Raw genomic sequence first — 12,524 nt, 5'->3', positions numbered from 1 at the left:
CAGGGCTCGAACCCGTGTCTCTGGCATTGGCAGGCAGATTCTTAACCACTGCGCCACCAGGGAAGCCCTGGCCTTGTTTTTATAGTGCCCAGAATTTGTCTTTATTTCTTTTTCATCCAGGAAAACAAAAAGGCACCTTGAAGGCCATCTGTTAGCTGAAAACATTTTTAGAGATACAGTAAATACTAGCACCTAAGTTAACTTTTTTTTTTTATTATAAAGGCCCAGGTTATTCCCGAAACACAAGAGATCTGATATATTTATCTTTTGTTACTGGCATAATAAAAGCAACTGCAGGTCTGGTGAGAACCTAAGTGTTCTGGCCACAAAGAAGAAACTGTGGATTCTGGAAAGACAGGGAAAAGCCGGAGAGAAGCAGTCAGATAGATTTTATGCTTTATTTCTTCTGCCCTTCCGATTATTCAGCACAAACTCCCTTCAAAATGACCACTTGACCTTTCCCACAAGAGCCATTAACCTTCCATAGGCTGTCGCGTAAACAGCTTAATTTTCTGAGGGCAGCATGACAGAAGAAATTACAAAGGCAATTCCCACTCTCGGTCCAAACAGATGCCAAATGTAAATCACACCGTTTCTAGGAGGAGGACACTCTGCCCCAGTGCCCCCGCCACCCTGCCTCCTTGGGGACTCCGCACAGCCCCACTCCAGTGGAGGACAGCCCCTCACCATCAATGACCCCCACGTGGATGCGACAGCAGCTCTTCACGGTTCCTTGGGCTGTCCCAGGAAGCTATGACCTAGGCCCAGAAGCTGTTGGTCCCTTTCTCTGATTTTTGAGTACCCAACCCATAGCCTAAGCCAGAATCCCCAGAAGCTAGAGACCCCACTAATTGCTTATTTGGAAAACAAACACTTGCCTACTGTTGAATTTGTTACAGAATTACAAAGCTAAAAGAAACTGATCTCATTTTTTTTTCGTTTTCAACAACATACCTATTTTGACTACTACCCCTTATCTGGAATAGTAACTTTTAATAATTAGAGACAATTTTAAAGAAAAAAATTTTAACATAAATGAGTTATAACAGAGTTTCTTTTTTTTTTTGGCCCCGCCGTGTGGCAGGCAGGATCTTAGCTCCCCAACCAGAGTCCGAACCTGTGCCTGCTGTGTTGGGAGCGTGAAGTCTTAACCACTGGACCACCAGGGAAGTCACTAAAACAGAGCTCCTTAATTGTGTTGTTCTCTAGTGAGGGGTTGGTAACTTCAGGGATGCCTACAGGACCAAGCCAGGAGTGTAAAAGAATTAAGCAGGCCAGGTTCTGTGGTTTGCAATGACCTAAACTGAAAAAGGTAAGGTTTGGAAGGGACTGTGACAGTTCATTTTATGTCAACTTGACTGGGCCAAGCTCCCCAGATATTTGGTCTAACAGTATTCTGGATGCTTCTGTGAAGATGTCTCTTGGGTGAGATTAACATTTAAATCAGTGGACCTGAGCAAAGCAGACTGCCCTCCAGAGCGTGGCGGGCTTCGTTCAGTCAGTTGAAGGCACAACCAGAACGAAGTCTGAGCTCTCTGAGCAAGAAGGAACCTGCCAGCAGACAGCCTGGCATTCAGACTGCAACTCTCCCCTGCATCTCCAGCCTGCCGGCCTATGCTGCAAATTCTGGACATACCTAGACTCCACAATCAACTTCTCTTTATATACACATCTTCCTCAACTTACCATGGGGTTACGTCCTGATAAACCCATCATAAGTTGAAAATATTGTAAGTCAAAAATGCATTTAGGGCTTCCCTGGTGGCACAGTGGTTGAGAGTCCGCCTGCCGATGCAGGGGACACGGGGTCGTGCCCCGGTCCGGGAAGATCCCGCATGCCGTGGAGCGGCTGGGCCCGTGAGCCATGGCCGCTGAGCCTGCGCGTCCGGAGCCTGTGCTCCGCAACGGGAGAGGCCACAACAGTGAGAGGCCCGCGTACCACAAAAAAAAAAAAAAAAAAAAAAAAAAAATGCATTTAATAAGCCCAACCTACCAAATACTATAGCTTAGCCCAGCCTACCTTAAATGTGCTCAGAACACTATATTAGCCTACAGCTGGGCAGCATCATCTAATGCAAAGTCTATTTTATAATAAAGCATTGAATATCTCATGTATTTTATTGAATGCTGTACTGAAAGAGAAAAACAGAATGGCGATCTGGGTACAGAATGGTCGTAAAGTGTATCCGTTGTTTACCCTCGTGGTCGAGTGGCTGCCTGGGAGCTGCCACCTGCTGCTACTGCCCAGCATCATAAGAGAGCATCATACTGCATACGGGAAAAGATCAAAATTCAAAATTCGAAGTCTGATTTTTACTGAACGTGCGTAGCTTTCACACCATCACAAAGTCGAAAAATCATAATTCGAACCATCGCTAAGTCACGGACTGTCTGTATATACCTCTCCACATCCTGTTGGTTTTGTTTCTCTGGAGAGCACTGACTAATACAGGACACATTTTATTTTCATCATAAACACACTAGAATATTTGTAGCTCCGAAAAGAAGTATATCCTCTCTTCTCTTTCTTTAAATCTTTCATTTGCCTATTTTGAAAGAGACATAGCCATGAAAAGATATTTCTCTCCTATGAGAAAAACAACAATTGGTACAAGATGAACGGCAACCAACTCTGAAACTCGGAGAAGGGGCAGGAGGACGTGGTCAGGTCCGTGATGCACCGGAACTAACGGACCAGTGGTTCCAGCCAAGCTGCGGTGCCCTCGGGAATGTGGGGCCAGGACTGCCAGATCTTCTGATTTCTCAAAAGGATCCAGAAATCTGGTTATTTTACGTAAAATCTCCCAATTTTTAAAACATCCTCAAAAAAATTTAAGATCCTGTGTGGACCAAATGTCTGCTCTTGAATGTAGCCTAGAGGCGACAGAGCACAGGCTCTGGGGGGCACTCCTGGCCATGCTGGCACTTACATACGGGGGGACCATGGCTTACTTCACCTCCCTATGCCTCAATATGCCCATCTGTAAAATGGCAATGACACTGCCTACAGCTCACAGTGTCGTGGTCAGAATTAAACATGGAACTACATAAAGTGCTTAGCAATGGCTGGCGGCCAGATAAAAAGCCCCCTGGTGTCACCTGGAATAGCTGCCCTGCTCAGCAGACAGAGAAAGGAAGTTCCCAATCACCAGAAGCACCTAAACTGAGAAAGGCTCCCCCAGAGACGGCCACAGAATTCCTGCCCCGCACGAGAAGCTGGGATAGAGCTCCACAGCATCCTCATGGTTCTAAAATCCTAGTGTTGCTTCCATTGAGGACAGAATAAATCTGCACAGCTTTCTGGAAAGCAGCTTGGCAACATACATTAAGAACCTCAAAAATACACATCAAAGATACTGATCACAGCCTTCCTTTGGTAGAAAACTAGAAACAACACAAATGTCCATCAGCAGGCGTTGGTTACAATAACTATAGGAGAGTTATTTTTTTAAAAATAACTGTAGGGGCTTCCCTGGTGGCACAGTGGTTGAGAGTCCGCCTGCCGATGCGGGGGACACGGGTTCGCGCCCCGGTTCGTGCCCCAGTCCGGGAGGATCCCACGTGCCGCGGAGCGGCTGGGCCCGTGAGCCATGGCCGCTGAGCCTGCGCGTCCGGAGCCTGTGCTCCGCGACGGGAGAGGCCACAGCAGTGAGAGGCCCGCGTACCACAAAAAAAAAAAAAAAAAAAAAAAAACTGTAAAAACAATTGATAGGAATAACCTCACCACAGAGACATCTACTTATTGTATGGAAAGTGGTTCACAAAATGTTTGGTGAACAACTAAAAATGGGTGACAGAAGTAGGTAAAGTTTGACACCGAGGTAAATACACGCATGTGTAACGATCCCTCTGCACAGGAAGCCACTTGGAAGGACGCATATCAATACGTTGACAGTTGTTTTCTCATGCGGTGGGACTGGAAATTCTTTTTGTTTTCTTCTTTTTGCTCATCTGTATTCTCTAATTTTTCGTCAGTGAATATGTGCTGTCTTGGTGGTAAAAGATGGTAAGAAAAATAACCAACATGGTTTTTTAAAAGAGACAGTGAGGCTCAGGCTGAAGACTCGGACAAAAACGTTGGTCACAAAATCACAACTTTACACAGACTGCGCTGTGCGGCCAGAGATATGGGGCCCGGACAAGAGCATCCCACAGGCCCTCGAGCCTATTTTCTACTACTTAGGTGCCCCCTTGGCCCAATCCATCCAAGTCTTGTGCTGTATCCTGTGAAAATGCACCTAAAGTCAGGACAGTCAACACAGGCCCCTGAGATCTCCAGGGGTCTCCTCTGCAGTGACCCTCCCCTGCCCCTGGCCTCTTCCAGCCTCGGACCCGCAGGGAAGCTTGACCAACCAGCTCCTAAAGACAGGGAATTTCCTCAAAAATTATCAAAAGATAGGAATGAAGAAATGAAGGGGAAAAAAAAGCAAGAAAAGGGGAGGGAAGGAAGAAGGAGTCACCCTGCATCCACCCCACACCCACTTTTCCCATCTTCTCTGCTGATTCTGTTAAGTCAGAGACGCACAGAGCATGACCCAAAGTGGCCATAAACGACTCTCCCTGCAGGTGACTTACCCTTTTCCCAGTGAGAAGAGCACAGGATTCTCCAGCTCCATGAGCACCTGGAAAGCTTTATTCATGTTTTGATAAGAAAAGCCTTCTCCTGCATCTGCAATTACGACACAGTTTGGGTTGGACGTGTCGATCTGATCAAATTCCGAGCGGACTCCTGGTGAGACAGAGAGAGAGACAGAGAGAGAGAGAGAGAAGGATAAAGCCCCGGCTGACATGGCCCACCTCGCATCTCCTTCCAGGAACACCTGTGTCTGCCTCGTCTGCCTGGCCCTTTCTCCGATGCTCTTTCTGATCGTCAAGCTGCCATGAGAGGTGGGCAAGGAAGGGGTGCTATTCCCATTTTACAGATGAAGGAATTCTGGCTCCACACAGAGTGTGTGTTAGGATCCTGAAAGATGATGGGCCCGCCCCTGGCACTCCCACTCCAACACCAGCATTACCCCAGAAGTTCCCTTAGTTCAAAACCATAGGCAGGGGACTTCCCTGGTGGTGCAGTGGTTAAGAATCCACCTGCCAATGCAGGGGACATGGGTTCGATCCCTGGTCAGGGAAGATCCCACATGTCGCGGAGCAACTAAGCCCGTGAGCCACAACTACCGAGCCTGCACTCTAGAGCCCTCGAGCCACAACTACTGAGCCTGCATTCCAGAACTACTTAAGTCCATGCGCCTAGAGCCCGTGCTCTGCAACAAGAGAAGCCACGGCAAGGAGAAGCCCGCGCACCGCAACGAAGAGTAGTCCCTGCTTGCCGCAACTAGAGAAAGCCCATGCACAGCAACAAAGACCTAGCGCAGCCAAAAATAAATAAATAAATAAATAAATTTAAAAAAACCCCAAAACTCAGGTATCTATCAACAGGGGAACGGATAAACAAACCATGGGATGTTCACTCAATAGAATGCCACTCCCCAATCAAGAGGAAAAGACCTACTGACACATGCAACCAAACAGTATGTTGGGTGAAAGAAGCCCTGCACACAAGGAACGGTTAACTCAGTAGGCCTGGGCTGCTCAAACCCTGCACATCCAAAGAAAGGCTGTCTTCAGATCAGGCCCACCACCACCTCCCGGGAGATCACCTCTGAGCCCTTGGAATATCCTGCCTGGAAAGAGTGCTTTCGTGTGTCTGGGGCCCTGGGCCATGCTGCATCAGTTTGACACCTGGGGGCCTGGAGACAGAGTAGCCAAGGTCAGTCACACGGGCGCTGCATGCCTACCTGACTGACCCTTAATAAAAAGCCTGGGCACAAGGCTGCAGTGAGCTTCTCTGGGTGACCACACCTCAGGCGTACTGTCACGCATCGCGCTGCTGGGAGAATGAAGTGCATCCCAGCACAACGCCCCTGGAAGTTCGCGCCTGGATTCTCCTGGTCTCTGCCCACGCATCTCTTCCCTTCGCTGAGTTTAATCTGTATTCTTTCACTGTCATAAACCATAACTGTGAGTAGGACAGCTTTTCTGAGTCCTGTGAGTCCTTCTAGCAAATCATCAAGCCTGAGGGTGGTCTTGGGAACCCCCAAAACTAGATGCTGTGTGATTCTATTTATATGAAATTCTAGACACAGTAATCTGATTTATAATGGAAAAAAATCCAAACAGTGGGTGCCTCTATAGGGGATGGGGATGGGGACTAATAGGGAAGGGCATTAGGGAACTTTTGGGGTGATGGTAATGTTCTAGGTCTTTTTTTAAAATATATATATATAATATATATATTTTTGGGGGGGGGCTGCATTGGGTCTCAGTTGCGGCATGCGGACTCTTAGTCGCGGCATGCACGCGGGATCTAGTTCCCCAACCAGGGGTCGAACCCGGGTCCCCTGCATTGGGAGCGTGGAGTCTTACCCACTGGACCACCAGGGAAGTCCCAGTAATGTTCTAGGTCTTGATAGGGGTTTGAGTTACACAGATGTGTGCATTTTTCAAAACTCAGCAAAAGTACACTTGAGATTTTTGTATTTCATTGCATGTAAATTTTACATGAAAAGAAAAAACTAAACAGATTGAACTCTAGTTAACGATGTGAAGTGTTTAGGGGAACTGTACCAATGCCTGCAAGTTACTTTGAGATGCATCAAAAAGATAAAGATGGATAGATGGATGGAGGGATGGGTAGATATATAATGAAGAAAATATAGCAAAATGTCACTGGTAAAAATCAAGGTTAAGGGCATACAGATATTCCAAGTAAAATTCTTCCAGCTTTGCTGTACATTTGAAAATTCTCGTAATAAAATGTTGGGGGGAAGATTTATTGACAATAAAACTTGAAAAAGATTCAAAGTCTGAAAAGTCAGGTACACCTATGGAAAACACAGACGCAGGATTACAGGTGAGGAAGGGCACCTGGCTTCCCCTTCAGCCTCTCAAGCTCTAACATCTGCCTGTTGGACTCACTGATGAATGATGCCTTCAAGGCAAACTCTGAGTTTCCCTCTCACCTCTGGTAGTTCCACCCCACCCCTCCCTTCACCCTGGGGAGGGGAGGATTTTCTTTCTTAAGTTTTTCTGTTTCTTTAAGGACCTGTTCTAAAGACACTGGCAGGGATCCTAGATCACAGAGGAAGCATTTGGAGAAACATGATTTCTAAAGGCTGGGCATGTCGCCCTCGACTGGCGCCAGAGTCGTGGACTGGACACCCGGACCTCCAGGGAGCTCCCTCCATCTCTTGGAGGCCCACCCCTGTCCGGAGGCGGAAGAGCATTCTTGTCTCTGCCAGAGATTTGTAAATCAAAACACCAAGTGCAAAGGAGGGAAGAAGGCTCAGTGCAACTAAAGAAAAGTGTCCTGAATTCTGAAGCATTGCTATGTCTCTTCTTTTTATCTTTTTGGCCGCACGCGCAGCATGTGGGATCGTAGTTCCCCGACCAGGGATTGAACCCATGCTCCATGCATCGGGAGCGCAGAGTCTTAACCACTGGACTGCCAGGGAAGTCCCTCTTCTTTTTAAATATTCAGAAGGCACCAGGTAATACTGCTCCTTCCTCTCTGTTCCAGCAAAACTCCCCGCTGAGGGTCCAAGGGGCTCTTTTCCTTCATTCAGACCAATATCAGGAAGGAAACCTGTGCAGTTTGCCAGACAGCAGGGCTGGTTTTCACAAATATAGTTCAGAAACCTGTGGACCTCAGTCTAGCTTTTCATCCCCCCCACCTGTCTCTGTGTGTGTGTGTGTGTGTGTGTGTGTGTCTCTCTCTCTCTCTCTCTCTCTCTCTCTCTCTCACACACACACACACACACACACCAGAGGCTAAAATCTTGCCCCGTTGACAATTCCTTGCCACCGTGCTTCATCCTAGATCACAGAAAGCAAATTCAGGGTTTTCCTCTGAGGAGCCACCTGGAACCTGCCTCCAAACACCCTCCGGTATGAGGCCGGGATGGATGGGGCCGGGTCCCCAGCAGGGAGCCCACAGGTGTCAACAGGAGCCACGTGCTACCTCTGTGTCCTGCCCAGTGGTCTGGCTCAGGCGAGACGGAGGCCCTCCCCAGCCCCCACCTGGAAAGGAGGCGCCTTCACCCCAACCAGGTCCCAGGGCCCGGCAGGCCTACCGTCGTGGATGAGCAGGTGTGGCCGCAGGCCTCGCTCCTTCAGGATCAGGCAGGTGGCAGGGGCGGGGGCGGTCACCTCGCCCTCTGAGATGTCGAAGCCCAGACGCCGAAGCATCCCCACCAGGTCCCCCCGGGACTTCTGCGACTCATTGGTGCAGAACCTCACCTTCAGCTGGGACCGCTTCAGTCTGGAAGTGGGGAGACAGGTGGAGGGACTGTCAGCAGGCAGTGTGGCCTGCTGCGGAGGGGGCTGGACAGGCGCTTCTCCGAGGGCGCAGGCCAGGTCGCCACGGGCCCCTGAGCTGGGCCGCGACTGACCCCAGGGGTTTTGGAGCTGGAGCAGACCATTCTCACCCTCACTGTGCTTGACACAGCTGAGGCTCCCAAGGTTCCCGCCTGGCCTCTGCCCGCACCTCCCCTTCTGCCTGGGACACGTCCCCACCCTCCCCGGGGACACACTGCCCACGCACATGCCAGCTCTCCTGCACTCGACACCTCCTCCACCATACCATGCCGCTCAGCCTCGCAGGGGTCACCTCCGAGCATCCTGGCCACCCCTCTGGACCTCCCGTCACAACGAGCATTTCCACTTAGCAACTGAGCTGACTCTGTACCCACACATTCCCAAATACAAAGGTCAAGGAGCCAAGCTGAGGTGTGTCTCCTCATCACTGTCACCAAACAAAGGTTTGCCAGACAGAGTCACCAGGCACACGGGCGAGTTAACGTGAGGTGAGCCTGGGATGCGTGCAGAGTGTCAGCGGCACCGACATCCTTCCCATCTGAGCTCACAGGAGGCTCTGTATCCCAGTTGCACCTGGGCAGGCTCACCGAATGCAAAGCCACAAAGCTGATGCCTGAAGAGACGCCAATGAAATAACATTCAACCCTTCTACAGGCAGCTACTGAGCACCTACTAAATGCCTGGCTGGGGTGGGTGCACAGAAACGCCACGGTGTCCGCAGGCAGGCTCTCTGACCCCCAGAGCCCTCAGTCGGCAGGTGGGGCGGAGACCACACAAAGGAAGGGGGAATCGGGGATTGAGAACAGAGAGGTGCTGGGAAGGACCAAACAGGTGAAGAGACAGGCTGGCCAGGGAGGGTGGGAAGGTCGGGGAGGCCTCCCTGGGGAGGAGAGAGCTCCGGAGCTGAGACCCGAAGGGAAGCAAAGAGGCAAAGGCAGAGCGGCCGGCAGAAGGAAGGGGGGACCTGGTAAGCGTCAGCGTTGCAGGTGTGGCCGGGCAGGAGAGGAGGCCGGCGTGGGGGCCGAGCAAGGGGGCCAGCGGGCCGGGGGGAGTGAGAAGAGGTGGGCTGGCCACACCTCTGGCCTGGCCCAGAGCGCACAGCCCTCCCTGGATGAACCCCGGGCCACAGCGAGGGAGCCTTCATATTCGGCGTCTGCAGAGAGCGCGGTGGGGGGCCATGGAAGACACCAGGCTGCAAGTCAAGAGGCCCGAGAAACCCTAGGGAAAAGGTGGAGGGCCTGTATGTCCCCTTCTCCAACCACCCTGTGGGGCGCTGCCCCTACCCTGTCTCTATCCAGGCTTTTCTTTCTAACACTAATCAGTATCTCCAGTCGCCCCATTTCTGTATCTGTTCACCGTCCCTCTCCTGGACCCATGTGCTCCATGCGGTCAGGAATGGGGCCTGCTGGGCGCTCCTCAGCACGCCCAGCGCTTCACACAGGGCTTGGCACACGGCAGGCCCCCGATAAGCGTTTGCTGAATGACTGAGTGATGGAAAGTCCAGATGACAGCTGGTGAGGGAGACCCTTCCTTAGGACCACGCCTACTGCTTCCCCCAAGGGTGCCCTGACGGAAACAGACAGGATTCAGTGGTGAAGACACGCATTCCCACGCTACAGTGAGCTTTCAGACCCTCTGAGCACTGGAGTGGACAGGTGCGATTTGGAAAAAAATTGGCAGATCTACTGACAACAAGGCGAACGCAGACAGAGAGGCTGACAATGTCGTAATCAATCCTTTCTTAGTATTTGTCTTTCCTAATCAGGGGGTTGTGAATTATCAGTTACATTTAGTGGTTAATTGCCCTTCATAAAGACAGCTTTTGTATTTTTAAATTAGGCAGTTAATACATTGTAACTAATAGCATCACCTTGTACATTACGGGCAGATCTTCATTGATTGGCACCCGGGATGTGCGATCGCACCCAAGTTAATGGAGCAGTTGAGAGAAGAAGGCAGGGGGTGCCGGGGGACTAATTATTCCTAATGGATTATGATGTGACCTTCTCAGAACAGTGAGCAATCGGTGTGACGGTGAGATGACAGTGCCTCACATCTGCTATTCCAAACACAACTTCGATGCCCATAAAAAAACGAGTAAATAACAGAACTCACTTCAGGACACTTCAGCCACTGTTCTCCTTTGAAATACAACATAAGTTCATCCAAAACACATGTTTTAAAATCAAAGTACTAGTTTTAGGATGGAATCAGTCCCTGGAAAGTGGCGGGAAATGCTTGGGGAAGGCCCCTCCCTGTGGGTCTGTCCCTTCGTGCCCCTGACCGCACCCCGTTTTGACTTTCTGGCACAAGTCCCAGGTCCTCTCTCTTCATTTTTCTTAGTTACTAAAAATAACAGAAGTAGGGCTTCCCTGGTGGCACAGTGGTTGAGCGTCCACCTGCCGATGCAGGGGACGTGGGTTCGTGCCCCGGTCCGGGAAGATCCCACGTGCTGCAGAGCGGCTGGGCCCGTGAGCCATGGCCGCTGAGCCTGCGCGTCCGGAGCCTGTGCTCCGCAACGGGAGAGGCCACAGCAGTGAGGGGCCCGCGTACCGCAAAAAAACCAAACAAACAAAAAAAAAACACAGAAGTATTCATTATTATTATTAAAATAGTAAAGCATGAATACAACATTACACTGGACCTTGCCTTGGGGCTCAGTATCCATGAACTGATTTCACCCTCACCCCCTAAGGGAAGAGCCCCCTACATACACCCTGTGTCTCCTACATGCACCCCCCAGGGCCCGGTGCCTGGAGCACAGGGGGCCCTAAGCACATGTTGAGAAAACAAGCTGAGGAGGCAAGAGCCACGGTCCCGTTCCAGAGACGACAGAACAGAGGCTCCGGGGCAGGGGCAGAGACCCGAGAAGATTGCTCGGCTTATAAGCAGCGGAGCCCACGGGCCCGCAGCTGGCCACAAGGTGGCGGCCCAGGCTCTGGTCCAGGGGGTGAAGGTGCTGGTGCTTCCCCAGTAAGGGAGGCACCTGCCGGGGCAGGCCCAGCTCAGCCCTGCTGGGCAGGACACTGAAACCTTCCCAGGGTGGGGAAGGGTGTGCATGGGGCACACATGTGCGTGCACAGGGGACAGAGTGTGAGAAGGTGGGTCAGCACTGAAGGGGAGGCCCTGAATGGCCAGGGCTATGAGCTGAACTGTGTCCCTCCCACAAAATCATATGTCAACTCCCTCAGGAGGTAAAGAAGGTTGTTAAGTGAGGACAGAAGAGTGGGGCCCTGATATGACAGGATTAGTGTGCTTATAGCAAGAGACACCAGAGATCTCCCTGCGAGCACAGAGAAGAGGCCGTGTCAGGACACGGCAGAAGGTGGCCACCGAACAAGCCAGTAAGAGACCCACCCTGCCGGCCCCTTGGTCTTGGATGCCTAGGCTTCAGAACTGTGGGAAGCTAAACCTCCGTGCTTAAGCCCCCCAGGCCGTGGTATTCTGTTATGGCAGACTAAGACAGCCAAGGAACCAAAGCCTCGGCATCTCTTGGAGGGGTCTGCTGCCAGAGGTCAGATTCAGACTTGGGAGGCCTGGAACACGCGAATCCAACGTCAGGAAAGCCGGAGCCAGGCGTGGCTTCAGGGCCACGGCACAGTCTGCAAAGGGCCTCCCGAGGGGAGTGAATCCAAAGGATTTCAACATCGGACTGGGCCCAGCTCCAGAACATGACATGTCACCCATCCCCTGACACCCAAGAACCCTGGGCACAGGGGGCCTACTGCAGGGTCCTGGCAGCCCAGAGCCGGGCTCTGGCCAGACGGCCCCTCTGAGACCACGGCCTCAGTCCACTGCACCCTCCCCAGACCCCCTGAGAGGGTGGGTACTTGCCCCTACTTCCCGTGGCCGCAACGGCTCTTTGAACTGACCTTTACCTCATCCCGGAGGCCAGGACAAGCTCTGAGTGACGACGTCGCCTGATGCAATTACCAAGCATCACATGAACTGGTCCCTTGCAAATCACCTCGGACCTCACACATCTGCTGGCTGTCGGCATCTGCCAGGGGCGCTCACCCGAAAATAATGGAAACCTTCTCATTATCGTTCGGTAGCAGGTAGAGTGCTAGGACGATTATTGGACATCCTGACTGACCTTGGCATTGCTCCACAGCCTGACGCCCTCTGGGCTCGCCAAAGAGGGGCTGGGCAGG

General features: G+C 51.5%; 1 protein-coding gene across 1 annotated transcript in view; it reads right to left on the bottom strand.

Moving 5' to 3' along the window:
- LHPP (phospholysine phosphohistidine inorganic pyrophosphate phosphatase) overlaps positions 1-12,524 on the bottom strand; it is a 134,937-nt gene that overhangs the window by 109,630 nt on the left and 12,783 nt on the right. The window contains exons 2-3 of the mRNA XM_029201058.1: positions 8,127-8,314; positions 4,576-4,729 (exon numbers count right to left, since the gene is read on the bottom strand). Of these exons, the coding sequence (XP_029056891.1) occupies positions 4,576-4,729; positions 8,127-8,314 (342 nt within the window). The remainder of the gene's footprint in view (positions 1-4,575; positions 4,730-8,126; positions 8,315-12,524) is intronic.

The sequence above is a fragment of the Monodon monoceros genome, unplaced genomic scaffold (genome assembly GCF_005190385.1).
Source record: "Monodon monoceros isolate NGI ecotype Baffin Bay Population unplaced genomic scaffold, NGI_Narwhal_1 Super_Scaffold_4, whole genome shotgun sequence".
NCBI classification, from domain to species: Eukaryota; Metazoa; Chordata; class Mammalia; order Artiodactyla; family Monodontidae; genus Monodon; species Monodon monoceros.
The sequence above is the reverse complement of the archived record's forward strand: the minus strand, read 5'-3'. Positions and strand labels throughout refer to the sequence as shown.